Raw genomic sequence first — 24,336 nt, 5'->3', positions numbered from 1 at the left:
TGATGTGTTCCCACCACACTGTGACCCTTCTGTGCCTGTTGTTGGTGTAGGGAGTCGTAGATCAAGCCTGTTTTCTGGATCTCTTCTTTTGCAATGTGCTGTGATTTGAACTGTCCAAGATTTGGTTTGGTGGAAGAGGAAATGCCTGGGAGAGTCAGAGAGCCTGAAATGTTTCAGACTGTTGTGGTGACAATGGGTGCTTGCTCTTGGTTTGCATATTTCAGCAGCCTAAGAAAGGGGCTAAGGGCTGCTGTGTGCAGAGGGGACAGTAGCCTGGATCTTCAGAGGGACCAGTTTAGGCAAGGAGAAGCTCACAGAGAGCATTGCTGCAAAACCTAGCTCTGCTGACCCCTAAACTGAGCTGTATTGCCTTGAGACAAGGAGATGTCTCAGGAGCAGCAGGCTCTTAAGGACAGCTAACGAGCACAGCAGGCAGATGGTGCAAGGAGCTCCGCTCTGTTTCCCTGTGTTGTTGGTAACAAATCCCCTCTGGCTGGGTGGGAGCTGACGCATCCTTTGGTTTTGTTTTCCAGGGCACCCTCGAAGATCAAATCATTGAGGCTAACCCAGCTATGGAAGCTTTTGGCAATGCCAAAACCATAAGAAATGACAACTCCTCGCGTTTTGTAAGTGTCTTAGCAAGACAGAGAGCCAATGTGGTGCGTTTATGTAAGCTGAACGCTTCTGGTATCGCGTTTGGGCTGGAAAGAAGTCCCTTACAGGACCAAAGTTGAGAGGGCCAGTAAGCACAGCCTGGAGCACTGGAGCTGGGACAGAGAAGTGTGCCCCTTCCAGGGAGCAGCATCTTTTTTGCTAAGCCCCACCTGGATTTGCTGTGGGATACAGAGCTCATCAGCCACAGGTGGTTTTGATGCCTGTTCTTGTGCCTTTGGGGGAAAGGAGACACTCCTGGGTGAGATTCCTCAGCAGACCACTGAGCAGGAGGCTGCGGGCAGACTCAGTATCACACTGCCCCGCAGAAGTACTTAGCTTCGAGAACAGGCCTGGGGACAGGGATTTATCTACTGTGAGTGAAATTTCTGCCTGCCTAGTGCAGGCGATGCTGTGGGACCCTCTGCACGTTACAAACCAGAGAGCTTCACCCACCTACCCCTCACAGGGCCCAGTAACTTGCCTGGCATCAGCAGAAGCCTAAGTGGGGAATTACCAGTATCTTGTAGTTGTCGGAGGTTTCTAGGAGCTGTTCAGAATTGTACCTCTGTAGCCAAGCCCAGCACTTACCTCCTGTGAATGTTTTCAGGGCAAGTTCATCCGGATCCATTTTGGCCCCTCAGGGAAGCTGGCCTCCGCAGACATCGACATCTGTGAGTAACCGTGTGCCAGACGCAGCGGGGAGGGATTTCATCTGGCTATGTGTGCTGATGCTGGCTCAGCTCCAGGAAAGAGCAAGCCCTCCTCTAACCCCTCTGCCTTATTTGATTCTAGATCTTCTGGAAAAATCAAGAGTGATTTTCCAGCAACCCAAAGAGCGAAGCTACCACATCTACTACCAGATCCTCTCTGGGAAGAAACCAGAGCTGCAAGGTAAGGCAGCCAAAGCTGCAGCATAGCCTTTACAGCACGGTGGCTTGAAAATAACCACAGAGAGCTCTGTTGTCAGCTTTGGGGCCCATAGGGACGGAGGAAGCCCAGCTCACTGCCCTCAAATGCTTTGCTGGCTATGCAGGATCATAGGATGGGCGGATAATTCAGGGTGGAAGGGATTTCAAGAGGTCATCTAGTCCAGCCTCCTTTATCCTCACAGACTGAGAAGCCAGACTAAAGCCCTTTCTGCAACTGTCTGGGAGCAGAGAAGTGGTCCCTCAGGCTCTGTCTGCAGGATGTGAGCATGTTTTTGTAGAGCTGCCTTGCAGAGAGAGTCCTCATCGTGTGGTGGGTACAGCACTGACCTCAGGATGTGCAGGCTGGATATTTACTCATTTGGGGGTAGGGGAAAGTGTTTTGCAGCCCACTCTGAGCTCCTTCAGCCACCCTACTGAGATGACCTGTTTCAGGTGAGCTTGAAAACAGCTGCAAAGCTCACTCACAGCAGCAGCCCTGGTGTAGACATGTCCTAGATGCGTTCCCCAGGACAGTCCCAGCTGACCCAAATCAGCTCTGGGACAGTCTTGTGCTCTGAGCAGCCCTGCCCTCCAGGTGCCAGGACACACAGAGTGCGCAGGAAACCTTTCCACGCTGCAGAAAGATGGCTGGCACAGTCCCTTGGGGTGGTCAGCCTCTTGGCTGCGGGCTCTTGAGCTTGTTGCTGACTCGAGAACAATACCTTATTAGGCAGGTCTGGAGAGCTGTGCAGAGCAGTAATCTTATCTGGTGGTCACAAGGACATGGATGGCCACTTCTAAATCAGTCTGCAGCCAAGCCATATCCCAAGATAGCAAGCAGGAGGCACATCACAGAAGAGATGGACCCACGTGTGGGCCTGCCTGGGCTTACAGAGACTGTCTCACCAGCTAGTGCCCTCTAGTTGAGACCAGTGAAGACCTCTTCATCTGTGGCCAGGGTTGTCCCTCTGCCCCAGCTTTGTCTCTGTCAGACTGGCCTCACCCCCTGCATGTCTTCCCCCAACAGATATGCTGCTGCTCTCCCTCAACCCCTATGACTACCACTTCTGCTCTCAGGGTGTAACAACTGTGGACAACCTGGATGACGGCGAGGAACTCATGGCGACAGATGTACGTGTACTCCCTTCACACTACACAGCCCAAGGCGGGGGCCTGAGGAAGGGCACAACCTCCTTCTGGGCAGACATGGGGATGTGTCCTGGCTTTCCTGGGTCCCCCTCTAAATTAGCTGTGAGCTCCCTCTGGTTTATTGGCAGTTGTTCTGCATGTGCTGTGAGACTACAAGGAAGGGCAGAGTGACTCTGATGTCCATCAACAGCCTCCTCCAGGCAGAGAAGGGAGAGTAATTCCCTGCATGAGGAAGGGCGTGTAGCACGTGAGCACTTCCCATGGGAACGTGAGGCCTCAGCTTGGAAAACCTCCTGCTTGTGGATGCTAGGCTAGTCCTTTTGCTTTCAAATAGATCTTGTGGGAGCTGGACTCACATTCACAATCCCGTGGACAGGATGCTTTGTCTAGGTGCCCACCAGATAGTGCACCCTGCCCAGAGCCCCAGGATGGGGAAAGCGCCTTAGGAGAGAGTGGGAGGACCAACCCTCTCCTCAGAGTGGTGATCTTGTTCTATCTTTCTGCTTTGTCTCTCCTCAGCACGCCATGGACATCTTGGGCTTCAGCAATGACGAGAAATACGGCTCCTATAAAATAGTGGGTGCTGTCATGCACTTCGGCAACATGAAGTTCAAGCAAAAGCAGCGAGAAGAGCAGGCAGAGGCTGATGGCACTGAAAGTGAGTTTAGCTCCATGCTGCAAGGTCTGCCCAGCATGGGCTGGGCACGCAAATTCCTGCAATGGCAGACTGTGATAACTTCCCTGGCCTGGTCTGTGAAGGTCAGTGACCATGATCCCAAGCAACCACACTGTCTTAGGACCTGCTTTAGGCACACAAAGGGGCTTGTCTTTGAGCGGGCATATTTAGGACAGCCTTTTCTGCAAGCACTAGGTGGTCTCATCTGCAACAGACTTGCCTCAGCAATATCACAGGCTGTTACACCCTGGCTGTGCTTCACCTTGTTCAGTGTTCTCCTGCCCTTCATCCCCTCTTCTCTCGCACTTCATTAGGCAGCCTTCCAGAGCAGGTTGCCCACAGAATATGAGCCAGACTGTGATCAGCACTGCAAGGACCTGCTCAAGTCACAGCCTCCTGAAGAGCGGTTAGAGTAGGATACAGTCACCATCTAATACTTTTCCTTGTTTTTTACTTAGGAAAATCCAATGCAAATCATAGAGCTAACAGAACAGTCAGGCTGCAGAGCAAACTTGAAAAATTGGAAAACTCGGTGCTCAAATGTTTTCTGTTGCTTTTGCACTGCTGCATTATGCCTGGCTCCCAAGCATAATGGAGCAAGCTTCAAGGAGAGGGTGACTTTCCAGCATGTGGAGGGATGAGAAGGGGGAGCCCTATCACTTAACTGCAAGGCTTAACCAGTAACTATCCATCAGCTGAGGCAGGGATCCAGCAGAAATGACTACCTGGATCAGACCTTCTCATGCTAACATTCACGAAGGAAGAGTTCTCCTTGCCTGAGGAATGTCAACATGGGATTCAGCTGCTACCTGGTAATTAAAGAAGACTTTGATCTAGCAGTGATTTCCCTCCAGAGGTGATTTTCTAGCTATAATCTGCTATTAGGAGTCTATGAAAGATAAGCAAGAAAATCACCTCTCTCCTGGTCGGTTCAAATTCACTGCATGGGAATCCAAGCTTACACTGGAAAATGCATAGAGATCCCCAGGTCAAGAAGACTCAAAAACCTGATAGGCACCTGATAAGGTGCAGCAGGTCTGCTATGGCCATCTCGTCCAAACAGTAACTTCTCAGGCGGGAGGTCCAGACTTTAAAAGCATCATACAATATCAAAGATGGGAAATCACACTAGACACTGGAGGAGACTCTGGAGCAGGTGGAAAAAAACTAGTATAGTTAGCACTGATCAGCAGAAGAGCTGGTAATTTTTTTTTTTATTATTTTTTTTTTTTTTCCTTCCTGGGGCTTCCTTCCTGGCTCCTCATAGCTTTGTACTGTTTTACAGGTGCTGACAAAGCTGCCTACCTCATGGGAATCAGCTCAGCTGACCTCATCAAGGGGTTGCTCCATCCTCGTGTGAAAGTGGGCAATGAATACGTGACCAAAGGTCAGAACGTGGAACAGGTGAGTGTGCTGGGACACAGGCTCCCTGCTCGTGCTGGTATGTGACTCCTCTGCAGGCAGGCCCATTGCGTAATGTTCTCTGCACAGGGCGACTGGTGCTTCAGTTCACTCTCTTGGGTTTAGGAGGAGACTCCAGAGCCGCGTGAGAAGCTGTGTCCACAGTTACTGGCTTTTAGCAGCTGGGAAAATTGGTGGCAGAGATGGCAGATGATAACTTTAGATATTAACCAAGGCTGGAGGTTTAAGTCAGTGTCTTTGAAATGTGGCTTGGATTACAGCCAGAAGAGGTCCAGTTTCTATGGATCTGCTTCAGACACAGTCACACTCCCATGAAGCGTTCAGCTCTGGAAAGTAGAAAACACATCATAGTTAGGAACCCGAACCTGGCCTGAATAGTGCAAGCCAGTCCTCGAGTAAAATTCAAGAGGACCTCAGGAGCTGGTGTCTTACCCAAAGTGAGCTGTAGGCTCCTGCCATGCATAAGGCTTCTGAAAATATCACTTTAGACTGAATCTGTATCCTAAGACGTTGGAGGCTAAGACCAGGCCAGGGACACAAGAACACACCTGTGAGCATGTGAAAAATAAACTTAGAGGATATACTGTAACCATGAACTCCCTGGATCTGTCTGTCTGTCCTTTGTGTGCCAAGAGGAGCTCTCCTCTTCGGCCTCTAGCTGCAACAAAGGCAGGGAGAAGCATAAGTGCTCATGACCTGCTCTCTGATTTGCTTTGTCAGGTTGTCTATGCTGTGGGAGCGCTGGCTAAAGCCACCTATGATCGCATGTTCAAGTGGCTGGTGACTCGGATCAACAAGACCCTAGACACCAAGCTGGCCAGACAGTTCTTCATCGGAGTACTGGACATTGCAGGCTTCGAGATCTTTGACGTGAGTTCTGCAGGGTCTCTGCAATGGGTTCAGGGGAATGTAGTTGGATGGCTCAGTCCCTTAGTGTCTGACAGCTCTATCTCCTCCAAGAAACTGCTGGCCTTGGTAAGAAAAAGAGCCCTTGTCTGAATTAATTTATCTGGAGCAAACAGGCAGCTCACAAGGACTGTTCTAACATTGCTGTGGGCACATCTCCAATGATTCCTGGCTACCTGCTCTGATAGCAATCCAGCTGAGCCTAGCAGAGATCAATCTTCACACCCAAACAAAGCAAAAGAGTGAATCCCTTCACGTCTGGAGCTCCTCCTTCTGACGCAGGTTTGTTTTGTTCTTGCAGTACAACAGCTTTGAGCAGCTGTGCATCAACTTCACCAATGAGAAGCTGCAACAGTTCTTCAACCACCACATGTTTGTCCTGGAGCAAGAAGAATACAAGAAGGAAGGCATCGAATGGGTCTTCATTGACTTTGGCCTGGACCTGCAGGCTTGCATCGACCTGATTGAGAAGGTAAAGCACGAGTCAGGGCACAGGAATGGTACTTCTGATAGGTGGCTTGTTTGCAAAGACTGGAACTGTAAGAGGTGCTCTGCTACCAGCAATGAAATCATTCCCTCCCCAGGCAGTGACAAGTGCCCAACTTTGTTTCCCCATACTTACAGCTCAGAGCCTCCAGTCCATTGAGTCCTTTTTGACACAAATTTTGACTTTATGAAACCACAGAAGTTCTGTTCCCACCCACTGGTGAGCCACAAAACATGGTGCAGCCTTTTCCTCCAGAGAAGAGCGATCTCTGCTCCTTTTTTCCTACCCACTTATTGCCCCTCAGTGCCTCTTACTTGAGTACTTGCTGATTCAGAGCAGCTTGTATAACGTATTTCCACTATTGCATGGAGGAAACTCACCTTTTTTTTGGAAAGGAGCAAACCTGTCAGGATACTGGAGATGATCTCCCCTTCCCAACAATCTGATGGACCTTGGCAAGCCCCCATGTCTTGCAGGCCTGGCCAGTCCCACTCTGACTGGCTGGAGGTCAGATGCAGCCTGAAATGCACCAGTGATCGCTTGCCCATGGTCAATGTTTTGCACCATTTGCCTGAATGAGGACAAGGTCTCTCCCAAGTCAAGCCTTGCCTCACCTCGCTCAGTGGCACCGAGAATCCCCCATTCTGAATGGGACATGGCAACACTGAGCTCAGACCTCTTTATACCACATTCTCCCTGCAGCCACTGGGAATCCTGTCCATCCTCGAAGAGGAGTGCATGTTCCCGAAAGCCTCTGACATGTCATTCAAAGCTAAGCTCTATGACAACCACATCGGGAAGTCACCCAACTTCCAGAAGCCCCGGCCGGATAAAAGGCGGAAATACGAGGCTCACTTTGAGCTGGTGCACTATGCTGGTGTGGTACGTCCCCTGTCAGCTCTTCTACAGCATTCACACCTTCCTCCTTGCAGGGCTGTCCTTACCTTTGCCTCTCTTCTCTGGCGACAGGTACCATACAACATCATTGGGTGGCTGGACAAGAACAAGGACCCCCTGAATGAGACAGTTGTGGCTGTCTTCCAAAAATCCCAAAACAAGCTCCTGGCCTCCCTCTATGAGAACTATGTGAGCTCTACTTCAGGTGAGGAACAACCTCACCCCTTTTTTGACCTTGGTCTCTCCCTCCCTTTGCAGCAAAGCCTCCTTACCCCCACGCCCCACTGTTGGTGCAGCATTCCTGCACCTAGCAGCCAGGGCAAAGGGAAGACCCACATTGACCCCTAAAACCACTATGACCTGGGTAGGTGGGTACTCTGGACATGCAGTGCTGGCCTAGGGGCTTTAGGTGGGTGGTTAGAACCAGGCTGAGCTTGTGCGGTGCTGTAGAGCTGTCCTGGTGGCCCTCTGACTTAGGATGTGTGAAGGGGTCTCTAGTTACCAAGAGTCAAGGAGCAACACCCAGAGCTGGGTGCTGTGGGAGATGTTTTTGGTGGTCTGTGGCTTTGCTCTGTAGCAGGGCACTACCTCTGCTTTACAGAAAGCAGGGGCTGTGGGTATTTCAGGGGTGTTTGGGGGTGCTTCTGAGTCCTCCAACCAGAGCAGATGTTTTGCTGATGTAATCAATTAATATTTCAACCCAACAGAAGAACTTCACAAGCCAGGGATCAAGGAGAAACGTAAAAAGGCAGCTTCTTTCCAAACAGTGTCGCAGCTGCACAAGGTAAGAGCCAGCCCCTCATCCAAGGCCATGAGGAAAGCATGCTCAGAGTGTCCCAGTATCAGTCCCACTTCCCTGCCAAGACTCTGGGGTATCTTGCACATGAGCCCCTGGGGCCTGAAGGACCACCAGGGCTCCAGAAAGACCACCACTAGCCAAAAGCTCCTAACACCCTCTTGTCTCTGGGCAAGGGGCCTGTGCTTGGCAGAGTCCCAGCCCTGTCCCCGTGCTGCTAGGGAAGGACACGAGGCTCCAGGCTGGGAGAGCGATGGCTCCCTTTGAGCTGGGGCTTATGCTGCTTCTGCCCGTGTGATGCTTGCGCTGCCTGGCAGCTCCTTCGCCTTTGAGAGAGCGGCAGTTAAGACTTGTAGTGATGTTTAGATGATGTATTACATGAACATCACTTTAAGTCTGTGCTACTTCTCTCCTCATTCTTGTCGGCGGGAAGGACAGCCTTTGGGCAGAAGAAAATGGAGGAGGATCTTACAGGTCTCTGAGCAGGCAGCTCTCTGCTGTCCTGTCCAGGAAGGTGACCTGAGCTATTTTACAGCTCAGGATAACACCCCCCGCCATTCCCATGCTCACCGCAGGAGTTATTTGTCCATCCCAGAGCTTAGGCAACTAGAAAACAGCACAGAGGGGTGTGTGAGCCCAAAGCTGTGTCCTGCCATGACAGCCTTGTGGTGACAGGGTGCTCGTGTCAGAACCTCCGTTCAGGGAGGTGTGTGACTTTCTTCCTCCTGGATGAGTCACAGGCCTTAGGGAAAGGTGTGTGCGGTGAGAAGTTGCCCCATGATGACGTGGAGCTGTGGGAAGGCGTTCCCTTCCCTGAGCTGGTCCTGGACAGGCTGAGCCTGTACAAGCAGGGGAAGGCAGCCTGGAAAGATGGAGGGTGCAGATGCCTTTCCCACAAGAAAAGGCAGGGCCATGCCTTGGTTTGAGCCCTGTCACGGAGAGAAAAGGAGGCCCAGGTTGAATCATGATCCTCTGTCATGGCTGACAGGCGTGGGCAGCACGGTGGAGGTGCAGGGAAGACCTGATGAGATGAGGACTGCAGCCAGTGTGGATGCCAGCACTAGATTTGCAGGGTGCTGAGCGCAGGGGTGATGGGCACCAGCAGAGCTGTATGCCAGGAATATGCCCAGTCCTGTGTTCCTGGCTCTCCCCTGCAGCAAAGCTTTACCTACAAATACTTGGAAAGCATCGGGCTCCTCTCTGGCACAGCAAAACCTGCAGGTGCCATTTGGCAGGTCTGCCAGCCCAGTCCCCTCTGCCATCGCTCCCACCCTGGCAGAAGGCAGTGGTCCTGCTATGGGGCTGGGGATGTCCCGATGGCAGGACAGCACAGAGAGCAGCCAAGCAGGAGGAAATTCCCCCTCTCATGATGAGTGGTAAGGGGCTCTCAGTGTCTGCTCTCCCCCTGCCTGTGGGGGAAGGGGCTGGAGAGAAGTGTTGTAGGGGAGCAGAGCTGTTGCCTCATGCCTCATCCCCTGTGTCTGCCCTACAGGAGAATCTCAACAAGCTGATGACCAACCTGCGCTCCACTCAGCCCCACTTTGTCCGCTGCATCATCCCCAATGAGACAAAGACCCCAGGTATGCATGGACTGAGACAGCACCCTGGCAGCTCCCTTGGGTGACATCTACATGTGGGAGCTGGCAGCTGACCTTCTCCCCAACCCTTTTCTTGCAGCAGTTCTGCTGCCACTGAGACCTGGCCCCATCTCAGTGTGGAAATTCCTGTGACCCATGCCAGTCTCCTCTACTGGGGAGAATGAGTTTAGCCAGGCTCCCATTTAGGCTGTGCATTGATGGTTGGGCTCCCTTGCACTTGTATGTTACAGCAGGCATGGATGAGTCTTTCAGGCTCCCTTCTACCATCCAAGGCCCAGGCTGTAGCAGTGGTGCTCAGCATAGGCCTACAGGACAGGTTAACACCTATGTTCAAAACCACAGGCTGTTTCCAGAGTTCAGGCCCATGCTGCAGCTCCATTTCTCCTGTTCTCTTAGGCTGAGTGTCTGCTCCGTCTTTTTTCTTACCCCTAGGAGCCATGGATGCCTTCCTGGTGCTGCATCAGCTGCGGTGTAACGGTGTCCTTGAAGGTATCCGCATCTGCCGTAAGGGATTCCCCAACAGGATCCTCTATGCAGACTTCAAGCAGCGGTAACTCCCTCTCCTTCCTTGCCCAGCTACCCACACATGTTCTGAGGGGAGACAGACTTGCCCTGGCTTTGACCTGCTCCCCAGCTTGTGCAGGGCTGATCTGAACCACCACAATATGCCCAGTGCGTGCACAGTTTGGGATAGCTCTGCTGCTGGCTCTGTGGTGCCAGACATGGATAGTTTGGTGCCAGACGTGATGAGACAACACGGCTGGTGACGTTTGAGATGCTGAATGCAGGGCTAGTGCAGGTGGATGGTGGCAAGGCTGACGTCCTCCAATCCTGGCTCAGATTTCTCTCTGCCCTTGGGATCCTTCCCGTTCTCCAGGCTGGCCCCATACAACCTGCTTAGCCTGGGCCTGACCAGGCATGGTGAGGCCAGTGGCCTCCTCCTACAGAGTCTTCCTTGTGTTCAGGGACTAAGATCTGGCAGGGTTCCCTGGTGTCTGCTCTGCAGAAGAGCCCATAGTGTGCCCTGGAGCTCCTGGTTCATACCTGGCTTCAGCCTGTGCTGCAGTGACTTGTTTCCAGTGGGAACTGGTGTGACTGGGGTACAGGGATGATGATGGAGCCATCCACTCTGTGCTGGGGTTCTCTTGCATGTCATCCCTCTGCTTTGTCCCTGCAGCTACCGTATCCTGAATCCAGCAGCCATTCCAGATGACAAGTTTGTGGACAGCAGAAAGGCCACAGAGAAGCTGCTGAGTTCCCTGGAACTGGACCACTCGCAGTACAAGTTTGGTCATACCAAGGTGAGACCAGCAGCTGGTCCTTGGGAAGGAGACATTGCCCCTCCTGTCTCTCTGCAATCCCAGTTTGCTCTCCATGCCCAGCTTGCTCTCTGCCTGGCCACAGCCCTGCTGAAGCCCTGCACTCTGCAGGTTGAGCGTGGCCCTTGAAGGGACTGAAGAGGGCAGAGGAAGAGACATGTCGGGAAGAAAGAGGTCTGAGCAGAAGGTCGCTGCTGCCTGATCTCACACCACTCAACACAGCATCTAGTCCCTGCTGGGGGATGCAAGGGGATGTGTGCAGGGCAGGGAGCTTTGGTGCCCAGCTGTGCCTGTGCCTTGTGTGGGTGCACCTAAGCCAGTGCAGAGCGTGGGCGTGTGCCCGTGCAGGAGGGACACCTAAACCTGCAGCGTGTAGCCCTCGTTGCTCTGTGTATCCCTGCTTTGGGCCCAGGTCTGCCTGGCAGGCTGTGTTACCCCTGAGCCCTCTGTCCTCTCTGCTGTTGACTCTGTTCTCGCTCTCTTGCCTGCAGGTGTTTTTCAAGGCTGGTTTGCTGGGCTTTCTGGAAGAGATGCGAGATGAGCGTCTGGCCAAGATCCTGACCATGCTGCAGGCCAGAATCCGCGGGCACCTCATGCGCATTGAGTATCAGAAGATCATCAGCAGGAGGTAGAGTTGTGAGGGGAGGCAGATCTTTGTGAGCATCTCTCCTTGTTCCTTCTGCACGTTTCAGTGGGTTTGATGTGTGGGGCTTGCCTGTGGCTGGCAGGGGTTGGGTAAGGCCCTGTCCTGAAGGGATGGAGGAAGACCTGTAAGAAGTCTGATGTGGGCCTGGTAGGGAGGGTCAGTGTATCTAGGTGGGGGGGAGTGCTTGGTTTCCACTGGAAGATTCAGAGGGATGTAGAGTGAGGAGACCTGACAGCCAGGCCACACCATCCATCCCACTAGGGCCACTACGGCATGCAGAGAATGTGCCATTCATTCAGCATACTGCCATTTGCCCTCCTGGTGAAGAATAGAGCCATGTCTAGGCCTGCAAAAGCCAGGTTTCTTCTGCAGTGAGGATGGGAGGTGGGGAATCTACACCCATGATGATGCTGTGCTTGTATCCCTCCAGGGAAGCCCTCTATACCATTCAGTGGAACATCCGGGCCTTCAATGCTGTCAAGAACTGGTCCTGGATGAAGCTGTTCTTCAAGATCAAGCCTTTACTCAAGTCTGCTCAGACTGAGAAGGAAATGGCCAACCTGAAGGAGGAGTTGCAGAAGCTGAAGGAGGCTCTGGAGAAGTCTGAGGCTAAGAGGAAGGAGCTGGAAGAGAAGCAGGTCTCCATGATCCAGGAGAAGAACGACCTGGCTCTCCAGCTGCAGGCAGTGAGTGCTTCACCCTCTCTCTGGAACTGTAAAGATAGTGCGGGGTCCGAGGGTACAAGAAGGAGCAGAGCATGCTAGGTTCCTCCTTCAGCCTTTTGCAGTTCTGAGACCTCCTCATTGCCACAAGCTGTTCGAATTGCAATGTTAGACTTGGTGCAAACCTGAAGCAATGTCGCAGACTTGCCATCTCAGGGCTGCCACAGCGTTTCATGCTCCCCTGGCTCTGGAAAGGGTGATCTCCTCACATTGGAGTGGGAGGGATGGGAATGTTTACTCGCCAAACTGTGGCTAATCTGTTTCATTTCTGTACCAAGAAGTGTCAGTCCAGTGTTTCCTTCCTCTGGAAAATTTAGTTGCAGTTAGCATTTTGGCCCTGGTTGGTGTTAGTTGTTGTCCCACGAGCCTTGAAAACAGGCAGTGACTGGAGCTCTTTTTTGGTACACCTGAGCACCTTGAGCTTGCTCTGCCCCTTCCACAAGGAAAGCTTCTGCTCTGGGCCAGGACAGCATGGCTGAGAGCCTGCTGGTATGCTCTTGGGGCAGTGGATGAGCACTGGCTCTCCTGTGCCTGTCCCAGGAGCAAGACAACCTGGCAGATGCAGAGGAACGCTGCGACCTGCTGATCAAGTCCAAGATCCAGCTGGAGGCCAAGGTGAAGGAGCTGACGGAGCGCCTGGAGGATGAGGAGGAGATGAACTCAGACCTCACTGCCAAGAAACGCAAGCTGGAGGATGAGTGCGCAGAGCTGAAGAAGGACATCGATGATCTAGAGATCACACTGGCCAAGGTGGAGAAGGAGAAGCATGCCACGGAGAACAAGGTAACTGACCTTCCCTGCAGAGTACAGCCTCATTGCCCAGGGGCCTTAGTGCTTGTGGGGGCACCAAAGAGAAACGCCAGGGACAAGGCTGCTGATGTGGGGGAGCAGAGGCAAGGCAGAGTGCAAAAAGGTGTGGGAGAGAGAAAAACCCTCTGGTGTCCTGCCTCATTGCACAGGAGTGGTGTGGGCAAATGGTTCTGTGCAATGGCAAGTGATCCTCCTATGAGGAAAGGCTTGGAGAGTTGGGGCTGTTCAGCCTGGAGAAGAGGAGGCTCTGGGGAGACCTTCTAGCACCTTCCAGTACCTGAAGGGGCTACAGGAGAGCTGGAGAGGAGCTTTTTACAAGGGCATGGAGTGATGGGACGAGGGGGAATGGTTTTAAACTGAAAGAGGGGAGACTGAGATGAGATATTAGGAAGAAATTCTTTCCTGTGAGGGTAGTGAGACACTGGCCCAGGTTGCCCAGAGAAGCTGTGGTTGCCCCCTCCCTGACAGTGTTCAAGGCCAGGTTGGATGGGGCTTGGAGCAACCTGGTCTACTGGAAGGTGTCCCTGCCCATGGCAGGGGGGTTGAAACAATATGGTCTTTAAAGTCCCTTCCAACCCAAACCATTCTGCGATTCTATGATTTGGGGCACTGGCAAACCACCTGGTGGAACCAGCCTGGCCAAGGCGAGAGGGGCTGGCTGCTGCTGCGGTGCCAAGCTGCTGTTGGCATGGACTCCTGCCTTTCATGGGTCAGGCTACTGTATTAGCTTTTCTTCCCCTGTTTCTGAGAAGATGCACTTAATTTTTGACCTCACCGATCTAGGTTAAAAACCTGATTGAAGAGATGGCTGCTCTGGATGAGATCATTGCCAAGCTGACGAAAGAGAAGAAAGCGCTGCAAGAGGCCCATCAGCAGGCTCTGGATGACCTGCAGGCTGAGGAAGACAAGGTCAACACACTGACCAAAGCCAAGGTCAAACTGGAGCAGCAAGTGGATGATGTGAGTCATAGACCAGTGACAGTGAAGTGAGAGAGGTTTGAGCCAACCTCCAGGAAAGCCCAAAGGCTGTCCCTGAATGGTATCTGGAGGGTGGGATCATTATCAGATCCCTGTTTAATATGGCCAGTTGATGAATAACCCCCTTGACAAACTGCCCCTGAACCAAGAGGTCATCCAGAGTACCCCATGGAGAGCAGTCCTGGGCTGAGGGAATGGGACTGGAGACCAACTGGGAAACAGCTCTGGATCTGAACACGGGAAATGTTGGAGTTACGGAGGGTCCTTTCCCTCCCTAGCCTGTCTCTCTTCATTCTCCAGCTGGAAAGCTCTCTTGAACAAGAAAAGAAAGTCCGCATGGACCTGGAAAGAGCAAAGAGGAAGCTTGAAGGAGACCTGAAGTTGACACAAGAGTCTGTGATGGATCTGGAGAATGACAAACAGCAGCTGGAGGAGAAACTCAAAAAGTGAGTGTGTGATATGTGCCTGGGCTGTGTGCTTACTCTGCTGGGACAGTGCCCACCTCTAAATCACGTGGACACGTGGCCTCTGCAGGGGCTATTGGGGTGTGGCTTTGAGCACTGCTAGTGTGATCACAGAATCCGAGACTGGTTGGGGTTGGAAGGGACCTCTGGAGATCACCCAGTCCAACCCCCTGCCAAAGCAGGGTCACCCACAGCACGTTGCACAGGGTTGTGTCCAGGCGGGTTTTGAATATCTCCAGAGAAGAAGACTCCCCACCCTCCCTGGGCAGCCTGTGCCAGGGCTCTGGCACCCTCACAGTAAAGGAGTTTTTTCTCATATTTAGATGGAAGATCAGTCCAGGCAACATGAGGGCTTGGTTTTCCTGGGCACTATGCAGAGATGCTGAGGAGCTTGTCAGCTGCACACACTGATAGATCAGGGTGCTCTACAGCTTCCTCTGTACATGGTGTTGGAGAGGAGAGACTTGCCTGGCAGGATCCTAACGCAGAGCTGGGACATCAGCTACAAGTACAGATCTCATCGCTCATGTCCCATTCTCGCTGGGGAACTGGAGAACACCACCTAGGGACCTCACGGGGAAAACCTCAGAGCCAGAGTCCACTTTAAGCCTCCCTCCGAGCAGTCCATGCGCTACTTCTTGCCCCTGAAGTCCCTTTCCTGTGTGCGTCAGTTTGTTTGTCCTCTGAACCTGGGTGCAGGGAACAATCTTCCTCTGGCCTCAGGAGCCAGAGGGACTTGGCAGGACAGCATTTGCCTGACTCTGCGTTCTTTCTGTACAGGAAAGACTTTGAAGTGAGTCAACTGAATTCAAGGATTGAAGATGGGCAAGTAACTGAGGCCCAGCTGCAGAAGAAGATCAAGGAGCTCCAGGTATGGTGGGAAGAACTGTTCTCACAGCCCAGGAGTCCTAAATTTCCATCAGATGTATCTGCATGGGCCAGTCCCTCTCTTTGGCAGAGGAGTGAAGAAAAATGCTGGCATTGTTAGCAGAAGCAAAGCCCTCTGCCAAAATGTGGTGGACTGAAAATTAAAGAATGAACTATTGAGGCGAACACTAGCACCAGCATGAGGAACGGCTTCGTGGATGTAATTCTCTGTTCAGTCTAAAACCTTAAAGCTAGTGCCTCAACTCTGAAGATCCAAATCTAGTATGTTGGCCTTCTTCCTAGCAAAGACAGGCCCCCCAGGTTCAGGCTGTTTGCATGGAGGTTTCCCACCGAAGGGAGGTTAGTACCAGCCTGGCTCCTGATGGCAGGGCACAGAGGAGAGCAGAAGCTCTGCAGAACAGGCTGCCAAAGAGCACCAGGCATGCCTGCCTCAGGGAATCCCAAACCAGACCAAGTATCTGCTCCAGGCTGGTGGCTTGTTGCCCCCCCCCCAGCATCAGAGAAGACACTTCACTCCATTGCGTGGAGCAAAGATGCCAGAGCTTCACGAGCTTATTGCCTTATTCTGCCCCTGCCAGGCCCGCATTGAGGAGCTGGAGGAGGAGCTGGAGGCTGAGCGTGCTGCCAGAGCCAAGGTGGAGAAGCAGCGAGCAGAAGTGTCACGGGAGCTGGAGGAGCTGAGCGAGCGGCTGGAGGAGGCTGGTGGGGCGACGGCCGCGCAGCTGGAGATGAACAAGAAGCGGGAAGCAGAGTTCCTGAAGCTGCGGCGGGACCTGGAGGAGGCAACCCTGCAGCACGAGTCCACGGCGGCTGCCCTGCGGAAGAAGCACGCAGACAGCGTGGCGGAGCTGAGCGAGCAGATTGACAACCTGCAGCGCGTCAAGCAGAAGCTGGAGAAGGAGAAGAGCGAGATGAAGATGGAGGTGGATGACCTATCCTCCAACATTGAGTATCTCACCAAGAACAAGGTGGGCACTGGTTCTGTACGGGGCAGGTTCAGCTCTTCCCTGAACATCAGTGCCACTGGTAGCAGTGTTCAGCATAGCCATGTCCATGGGGTGTTCTCCTAGTTAGTTCTTGGCCATGGCCAAGTCCCTCTTTTTCACTAGGTATAGCTTGTCCCTGTGTCACTATGGCAGTGCTTGTAGGAGGCTTTGCTTGTCCTAGTCAGTTCTGGAGGATCTGGGAAGACATCTCCTGTGAGACTGACTGCAGAGAGCCACTGTTAGCTTAGCAGAGACACGAGAGCTCTGGCAGGCTCCTGCTTTCTGCCCTGTGTGCACAAGGGATCAGCTGGGCAGGGCAGCGAGGTCCCAGGGTGATGCCGTCACTGAGCCCCTCCTGGGGTAACGGTGCTCTCCAGGTAGAACTGGGTCTCACGCAGGCTTTGCTTGGTGCCTGCAGGCCACTGCCGAGAAGCTGTGCCGCACCTACGAGGACCAGCTGAGCGAGGCCAAGTCCAAAGTGGATGAGCTGCAGCGACAACTGACCGACGTGAGCACGCAGCGGGGCAGGCTGCAGACCGAGAATGGTAGGTGGGGGTGGCAGCCAGGGGACATGTGGCTGCCCTGGGGCTGGTCTTGCATTGGGGCATCTGAGGCAGGGAGCCGTGGTTCAGCCCGGCAGACTGTCCTGCTTCTCCCATGGAGCTCCATCTGGGGTGGAGGGGAGTGGGATGTCTGTGTTGTGCCTCCACTCAGGCCTTGCAGAGGTGCTGTATAGCTTGGCGAGGAAGAGGACCTCTGTGGTGACGCTAGTTGTGCTGGGGGATGCGCTGTGGTCTCAGGCGTCAGAAGGAGGGTTCCTAGCTGGCCTGCTTTGCCTTTGGCTACTGATGCACCTCTGCTCACGGGCCCCAGCTTGCCTGGTTAGGGATACAGCCGGGACTGCTGGAGGCCTCCGTGCAGCTGAAGGCCACAGGTTCTGAGGCATGGCTAATGCAGACTGCAGCCCTTTGGCCCCAAAGTAGCTGTTTTGGCTCTATTTAAACCCAGGGGAGCTTAGTCGGCTGCTGGAGGAGAAGGAGTCCTTCATCAACCAGCTGAACCGTGGCAAGACCTCATTCACACAGAATATCGAGGAACTCAAGAGGCAGCTGGAGGAAGAGACCAAGGTGAGGCTTCTAGGGCCTGGCTGATCTGGTGAGTGACACCCTCAGGGCATGGGGTGTGTCCCCCACTGTGGCAGTGGCCCAGATTCTTGGACCGGGGAGGTGGGACATACCCTGCACACAGGAGCCCCAAGGGCAGCTCTTAGCCTGGGAAAAACAGAAGTTCTCTCCCGCTGCCCCCAATCCCAGTGTCGTGGCCAGTGTCCTGGAGCCTGGGGCCAGCTGCTCCTCTGATGAGCTCTCCCTTCCTCAGAGCAAGAACGCCCTGGCCCATGCCCTGCAAGCCTCCCGGCACGACTGTGACCTGCTGCGGGAGCAGTATGAGGAGGAGGTGGAGGCCAAGAGTGAGCTCCAGAGGAACTTGTCCAAGGCCAATGCAGAAGTGGCCCAGTGGAGAACCAAGTATGAGACGGATGCCATCCAGAGGACGGAGGAGCTGGAGGAAGCCAAGTGAGTCTCATGGCAGGAGTCTGTTCCTTGAGGGTGGCGGGTTCAAGGATGGGGCTTTCCCAGACCCCAGGGTGAGACTGCACCCTCCTGCCTGGACCTCAGGCTGTTTGGGCAGGCTGTGGCCTCCCCTCCTCTGAGCAGCGGGGTGGGATGACAGTTGGGCTGGGAGCGCTCACCCCTTGCTGCCGTCGGCAGGAAGAAGCTGGCCATCCGGCTGCAGGAGGCGGAGGAGGCAGTGGAGGCTGCCCACGCCAAGTGCTCCTCACTGGAAAAGACCAAGCACCGGCTGCAGACAGAGATTGAGGACCTCTCGGTGGACCTGGAGCGCGCCAACTCGGCCTGCGCTGCCCTGGACAAGAAGCAGCGCAACTTTGACAGGATCCTGGCCGAGTGGAAGCAGAAGTATGAGGAGACCCAGGCAGAGCTGGAGGCATCGCAGAAGGAGTCGCGCAGCCTGAGCACAGAGCTCTTCAAGCTCAAGAATGCCTACGAGGAGTCCCTGGACAACCTGGAGACCCTCAAGAGGGAGAACAAGAACCTGCAGGGTAGGGCTGGGCCCAAGCTCTCCCCTTGGACTCTCTGCTCAGGGTCCTGCTCTCACAGGCAGCCTGTGGCTCCCCCATCCTCAGCCTTGTGGTAGGAGGGGTGTCCCTTGTAGGCAGGGAGCAGACCTGGCTTGGGGGTGTTGCTCTTGGATGAGCAGATCTCCATGGGTCCTTAATGCCTCTCCCATGCCCTCTCCTTCACTCAGACTGCAGGGGAGTGCAGCAGGGCCCAGAAATGTCCCCAGGCACAACCTCAGCTGCTCTCCAAGGGGCTGGGCGGGACATGAGCTGGGCCTGGGCAGGGGGATGGGGAAGTCACCTGAGCAGGGCTGGCCCCACAAACTCATTCCTGACCAAACGCCCTTCTGTCCCTGCCAGAGGAAATTGCTGATCTGACTGACCAGATCAGTCTGAGTGGCAAAACCATCCATGAGCTGGAGAAGCTGAAGAAGGCCCTGGAGAGTGAGAAGAGTGATATCCAGGCAGCTCTGGAGGAGGCTGAGGTGAGTCCTTGTTTCCCACTGATGCTTGCATGTGCCTGCTGCCCTCGAGAGGTGCTGGCCCACCCTGCAGCTCTGGTTGGGTGCTGCTGGAGCAGCAACCCACACTGCGTTGGCAGGGTGATAGTCCTGAGCTGGGCTGGCACCCCTGGGCATCCCACTCATGGGGGCTGTGCAACCACAGCAAAGCACTGGGGTGGCTCCACCTAGCTCTGGGCTGGGGTGCAAGGCCAGGCTGGGGTGGGTGGCTGGGGAGATCCCCCCTGGGGGCCACCTTCTCATGGCTGCTGCTGTCTCTAGGGGGCCCTGGAGCATGAGGAGAGCAAGACACTGCGCATCCAGCTGGAGCTGAACCAGATCAAGGCTGATGTGGACAGGAAGCTGGCAGAGAAGGATGAGGAGTTTGAGAACCTGAGGTGTGTGAGGAGAGGGGCCAGGCTGGGCCATGAGGGCAGGGGCAGAGCTGGTACTACGGCCCTGACAGGGCTGCCCCAGACCGGGTGTCGCCGGGCAGATGGGGCTGAGGCATCATCCCTCCTGCAGGCGCAACCACCAGCGCGCCATGGACTCCATGCAGGCCACGCTGGATGCAGAGGCCCGGGCCAAGAACGAGGCTGTCCGGCTGAGGAAGAAGATGGAGGGAGACCTGAACGAGATGGAGATCCAGCTGAGCCACGCCAACCGCCAGGCCGCCGAGTTCCAGAAACTGGTCCGCCAGCTCCAGGCCCAGATCAAGGTTGGGTGGCGCGGGTGGGGTGGGCTCGGTGCTGTCCCCGCTGCTACCCCCAGCTCCCCGCTGTCCCCACTGACCCCCCGCTGCCCGGCAGGACCTGCAAATCGAGTTGGATGACACTCAACGCCACAACGACGACCTGAAGGAGCAGGCGGCCGCCCTGGAGCGCCGCAACAACCTGCTGATGGCAGAGGTGGAGGAGCTGCGGGCAGCACTGGAGCAGGCAGAGAGGACCAGGAAGCTGGCGGAGCAGGAGCTGCTGGAGGCCACCGAGAGGGTCAACCTGCTCCACTCCCAGGTGAGGAACCACTGAATCCCAGGTCTCTGCTGGCACTGGAGCAGCAGGAGCCTGCCTGCCCACCGGCCACGTAAATGGCCAGTCCTCATGGCACTGACCCGCTCTGTCCGCAGAACACGGGCCTGATCAACCAAAAGAAGAAGCTGGAGAATGACATCTCACAGCTGAGCAGTGAGGTGGAGGATGCAGTGCAGGAGTGCCGCAACGCTGAGGAGAAGGCGAAGAAGGCTATCACGGATGTAAGAGCAGGGAGGGGACTGTGCTGTATGGTTCAGCAAAGGTGCCCAGCACCCTGTGGGGCTGGTGGGTGGGAGGAGAGGGCAGGGTCTCAGAGCTTCTCCATTGAGCCCCCGTGTCTGGCAGGGCTTCCTGGCCTTGTGGTGATGCCTCTGTGCTCTTGGCCTTGCAGGCTGCCATGATGGCAGAGGAGCTGAAGAAGGAGCAGGACACGAGTGCGCACCTGGAGCGGATGAAGAAGAACATGGAGCAGACCATCAAAGACCTGCAGATGCGCCTGGACGAAGCAGAGCAGATCGCTCTCAAGGGGGGCAAGAAGCAGATCCAGAAGCTGGAGGCCAGGGTGAGGTGGGAGGGGCAGATCCCAGCTGTGCCACCTAGGAGCGGGCTCCTGGCACTGCCCCAGCCCCTGTAGCACCAGGCTCTGCAGGGCGGTGGCACTGTCCCATCCCTCGGGGGCCAGGCTGGACCACAGGTGGACTGTGGGCAGTGAGGGGCAGTTCCTGAGGACCTGCAAGGCTGGGGCTGGCTCCATGCCTTTGCTTGGGGTGGCCTGGCCTTGGCTGTGGCTACTCTGATCTGGGGAAAGTGATTTGACCTCAGCTGGGGCTGGTGCTGGTGCCAGGGAGCAAAGTGCTGAGCTGGCCTCTATCCACCCCTCAGGTGCGGGAGCTGGAGGGAGAGCTGGACATGGAGCAGAAGAAGATGGCTGAAGCCCAGAAGGGCATTCGCAAGTATGAGCGGAGGATCAAGGAGCTGAGCTACCAGGTACGGCAGCACTGGGCGCAGCTCCAGCCCCACGGCACCGGGCCCAGCTCTCCCTGTGCTGAGATCTCGTGTTGTCCAACACCCCGCTCCAGCCCAACACAGCCCTGGCTGGTTCTGGGCGCTGTGCTGGGATCGACAAGGGCAGGACGGGCTTCTCCCTGTCCCAGCATCCACCACCTGCTCTGTGCCTCTCTCTTGCCCTGTTGCTGGCACCTCCAAAGCGAGGTGCTGGGGACCAGGGGACGTGGGGCTGGTGGCTGGGTTGGTGCTTTCTGTGCGATGGGCCCTGGCACCACTGGGACTCCTGGCTAAAGGTCTCAGGGCAGCCGGAGCCTGAGCTGGGGGGAGGCTGTTCCAGGGTCCTGCTAACGGGGCCGGGGCACTTGCAGGCTGAGGAAGACCGGAAGAACCTGACACGGATGCAGGACCTGATCGACAAGCTGCAGAGCAAGGTCAAGAGCTACAAACGGCAGTTCGAGGAGGCGGTAAGTGCCTGTCCCCGCTGCAGCTCTTGGGGCTGGGAGACGGTGCTGGACTTCCCCCGGGGCTGCCCGGGATGGCTGCGAGGGACAGGGGCCGTGATGCCAGCACGGGGAGCTCCCAGCCTGGTGCCCCGCTGCGCCCCACACACCCACCTCTCCCCTCGCCCCGTCCAGGAGCAGCAGGCCAACTCCAACTTGGTGAAGTACCGCAAGGTGCAGCACGAGCTGGATGACGCCGAGGAACGCGCTGACATCGCCGAGACCCAGGTCAACAAGCTGCGCGCCCGCACCAGGGAGGTCATCACCTCCAAGGTGAGTCCCTCCAGCTGTGGGGAGGGGGGAGCAGGGCAGGGGCTCCTGCCGGCCCTGGAGCCAGAGGAGCAGCTGCACAGCCCACGGCCTCATCCTGCCCGGCCCTGCTGTCCCCTGCTGCTGGTGCCAGGACCTGAAGGCTGGCAGCGTGCTCCCTGCCTCCAGGTCTAGGACCTCACCAAAGCCCTTTTGTTTTTTTCACCAGCACGAGTAGCAGGAGCCCGGCTGCCCGCCCCGTCCGTCCCCAGCCGCCCGCCGGAGCTCGGAGGCAGATGGCTGCAACAGTCGCTGCCAGCTTTGCACTGCACGAATAAACGTAGATCTGCCAGGCCTTGCTCCGTTGTGTCCGTCACAGGGTAACCGGGGCCTTGGCCTCTGCTGCTGCTGTGGGGGCAAGGTGGGGTCTTTGGGGACACCCTTCACAGGCAGGAGCAGGAGAGGCAGAGGCTGCCCCACGCCCTGCTCCATTGCCCTGGCTCGCTCCAGGCTTTGGGTGGGTTTTGGGAAAAGAGCCCTTTCCTCCTCCCTTCCCACCACAACACTTCAGCCCCTGGCAGCTGGAGGGAGCAGAGCTGAGGGGGGAGGCAGGGCAGGGGTTAGGGGCAGACCAGACCCCACTGGAACCATTACTCCTGGGGAGCACACAAAAATCCCTAACTCCAGGCCTGCAGGACTGCAAAGAAAGACATTTCCACTCATTTCTTTAAAATAGATTTCTTTAATAGTTTCCATTTAATATGTTTATTTGCAGTTAGTAAATTGGCGTTAATCTGGGCAGCAGGAACCTCAGCAATCCCTGGGGATAGGGCAGACTTCCAGCAGTATTCGTTAGGGACAGGGGTCCCCCCTCCACCCCCAGCCCTGCACACAGCCTGCTGCAACCTCCGCTGAAGCAGCCGAGCTCTCCCCGGCACACACAGGACCCCTCCTCCCCAGGCTCTCCCTAAGACAAAAGATGGATGAAGGGCAGAGCTGTCTGGTCCCTCTCAAAATGAGATGCTTGAGGCCTCTGGCATGGACAGAGGAGCCTACAGGAACGTGGCCCCCACTTAAAATTTGCCTGTGCCCCTCCCTGCCCGCTCAGCCTCCTGCCCGCTGCAGGCAGAGCCTTTCCCCCGTTGGTGGAGGAGCTGCTGGGGGTTCAGGCTGAAGGTGGAAGCAAAGCCAAGCTCTCTCCAGCAAGGATCCAAAAGTGACCCTGCTCCCGCGTGGGGAGGAGGGAGCCGGGAGGCAGAAGGCAGCCTGGCGTGACTTCAGCTCCACAGCCAAGGGCGGACACAGCTCGGCCCCTAACTGTGTGTTACATAAATACAGAGATGTAAATGAGACTCTGCACGTTTCTAGCAGCAATCAGTGGATGCACCAATTAACTAGACTATGGAAAAGGCATCCCTTAACTTAAAAGCCTTTTAATTTGAAGCATAGTGTACATCTATTACAGTTAAGAAGCAAAGATACACCAAAACCACAAATACCCCAAGAACAAAAAAGTACAGATGAGAAAGAAATTAGCTCAGGGGAGGGAGGGGTAGGGTGGGGAGGCCCTGATGAAGACCAGAGTTGCAGGTGCCGTAGTGAGGAGCTCCCCAACACCAGGGGGGTGACCGGTGTAACCTCACCGGAGCAGAGCAGAGCCTGCCCAGGGCATTCAGCCCCCCAGGGAGGGACACAAGAGTCCCCAGGAGCTCCTGCAAGGCTCCAGCTTTCTGCACAAGCTCAGCAGCTCTGACCACCCCGCAAGCCAAGTACTGACTACAAGTCCGCAGCAGGACACCAAAGTGTGAGGTAAGTGAGAGGAGAAGGGGGACTTGGAGAGGGCCAGTCCCACACCTCAGGCTGGAAGCCTTGTCCACTCATCCAGGCCCCAGCACAGGGATCCTCAGAGTGGGTTTCATTCTGCTGGCAAAGATTAGAGACAAAATGCTACAGCTCTGGGAGATCCTTGCCTGGACAGAGCTGAAGTGAAGTCATCTCATCAAATAAGTTAAGAAAATTTTAAAAAATGGAGATGCGTGTTTCAAAGAAAACTGTTTTAGCTGGAGCTGCAAGACGCCTATTTTTTGACCTAAAACGCAGTGGCTCAGGACGTCAGACTGTTTTTATTCTTGGGAATGTGACTGTCTTGGAGCAACATAATTAACAGTGAGCAGGCAGGGCATGCGCAGGTCTGGCAATCGGGACTGCCAAAACTTGATTCCCCCTTTCCCAACAGATCCTACAAAGTTACTTTCAACCAGGAGTGTTTATTCCCAGCATTTAACACATTCTGATTAAAAGAGATCCAGGAAAAACTGACATCGCCAGTAAATACTGCACTTAAGAGATTAATGTGGGGGTTGATATTAAGGACTGAAAGCAGAGACTGACATAAGACTTCCAGGCATAGCAGGTTAGCATCAAGAGCAATGGTCCTGAAAAGGAGTTTAAAACCAGATTAGTTACCCAAGAAGGGACAAGCCGCAAGTTTAAACAAATTAGTACATTTTAATGCTAGTGCTCCGTGAAAAAGCCAACCCCTGTTGCAATTCCACCGCTGCTGAAATGTCTCTGTTCTCTGCAGCATTGTAAAACACCTTCAGAG

The 24,336-nt window shown here is 55.1% G+C and overlaps 1 protein-coding gene across 1 annotated transcript in view; it reads left to right on the top strand.

Annotated features, from left to right (window-relative positions):
• Positions 1 to 21,999, top strand: part of MYH7B (myosin heavy chain 7B) — a 28,849-nt gene extending 6,850 nt beyond the window's left edge. The window contains exons 8-42 of the mRNA XM_068419661.1: positions 534 to 626; positions 1,262 to 1,325; positions 1,447 to 1,545; positions 2,590 to 2,693; positions 3,231 to 3,369; positions 4,673 to 4,791; positions 5,530 to 5,679; positions 6,017 to 6,187; positions 6,905 to 7,084; positions 7,172 to 7,304; positions 7,807 to 7,883; positions 9,388 to 9,475; positions 9,926 to 10,043; positions 10,671 to 10,794; positions 11,304 to 11,440; positions 11,889 to 12,144; positions 12,721 to 12,963; positions 13,774 to 13,950; positions 14,269 to 14,414; positions 15,213 to 15,303; positions 15,899 to 16,288; positions 16,725 to 16,851; positions 17,315 to 17,433; positions 17,684 to 17,880; positions 18,076 to 18,425; positions 18,804 to 18,928; positions 19,226 to 19,341; positions 19,469 to 19,661; positions 19,753 to 19,956; positions 20,070 to 20,195; positions 20,366 to 20,536; positions 20,857 to 20,961; positions 21,351 to 21,446; positions 21,618 to 21,755; positions 21,961 to 21,999. Of these exons, the coding sequence (XP_068275762.1) occupies positions 534 to 626; positions 1,262 to 1,325; positions 1,447 to 1,545; positions 2,590 to 2,693; positions 3,231 to 3,369; positions 4,673 to 4,791; positions 5,530 to 5,679; positions 6,017 to 6,187; positions 6,905 to 7,084; positions 7,172 to 7,304; positions 7,807 to 7,883; positions 9,388 to 9,475; positions 9,926 to 10,043; positions 10,671 to 10,794; positions 11,304 to 11,440; positions 11,889 to 12,144; positions 12,721 to 12,963; positions 13,774 to 13,950; positions 14,269 to 14,414; positions 15,213 to 15,303; positions 15,899 to 16,288; positions 16,725 to 16,851; positions 17,315 to 17,433; positions 17,684 to 17,880; positions 18,076 to 18,425; positions 18,804 to 18,928; positions 19,226 to 19,341; positions 19,469 to 19,661; positions 19,753 to 19,956; positions 20,070 to 20,195; positions 20,366 to 20,536; positions 20,857 to 20,961; positions 21,351 to 21,446; positions 21,618 to 21,755; positions 21,961 to 21,969 (5,175 nt within the window). The 3' untranslated portion in view covers positions 21,970 to 21,999. The remainder of the gene's footprint in view (positions 1 to 533; positions 627 to 1,261; positions 1,326 to 1,446; positions 1,546 to 2,589; positions 2,694 to 3,230; positions 3,370 to 4,672; positions 4,792 to 5,529; positions 5,680 to 6,016; positions 6,188 to 6,904; positions 7,085 to 7,171; positions 7,305 to 7,806; positions 7,884 to 9,387; positions 9,476 to 9,925; positions 10,044 to 10,670; positions 10,795 to 11,303; positions 11,441 to 11,888; positions 12,145 to 12,720; positions 12,964 to 13,773; positions 13,951 to 14,268; positions 14,415 to 15,212; positions 15,304 to 15,898; positions 16,289 to 16,724; positions 16,852 to 17,314; positions 17,434 to 17,683; positions 17,881 to 18,075; positions 18,426 to 18,803; positions 18,929 to 19,225; positions 19,342 to 19,468; positions 19,662 to 19,752; positions 19,957 to 20,069; positions 20,196 to 20,365; positions 20,537 to 20,856; positions 20,962 to 21,350; positions 21,447 to 21,617; positions 21,756 to 21,960) is intronic.
• The last annotated feature ends 2,337 nt before the right edge of the window (positions 22,000 to 24,336 follow it).

Source organism: Nyctibius grandis, chromosome 28 (assembly GCF_013368605.1).
Source record: "Nyctibius grandis isolate bNycGra1 chromosome 28, bNycGra1.pri, whole genome shotgun sequence".
NCBI lineage: Eukaryota > Metazoa > Chordata > Aves > Nyctibiiformes > Nyctibiidae > Nyctibius > Nyctibius grandis.
This window is presented reverse-complemented; position numbering and strand designations above follow the sequence as displayed.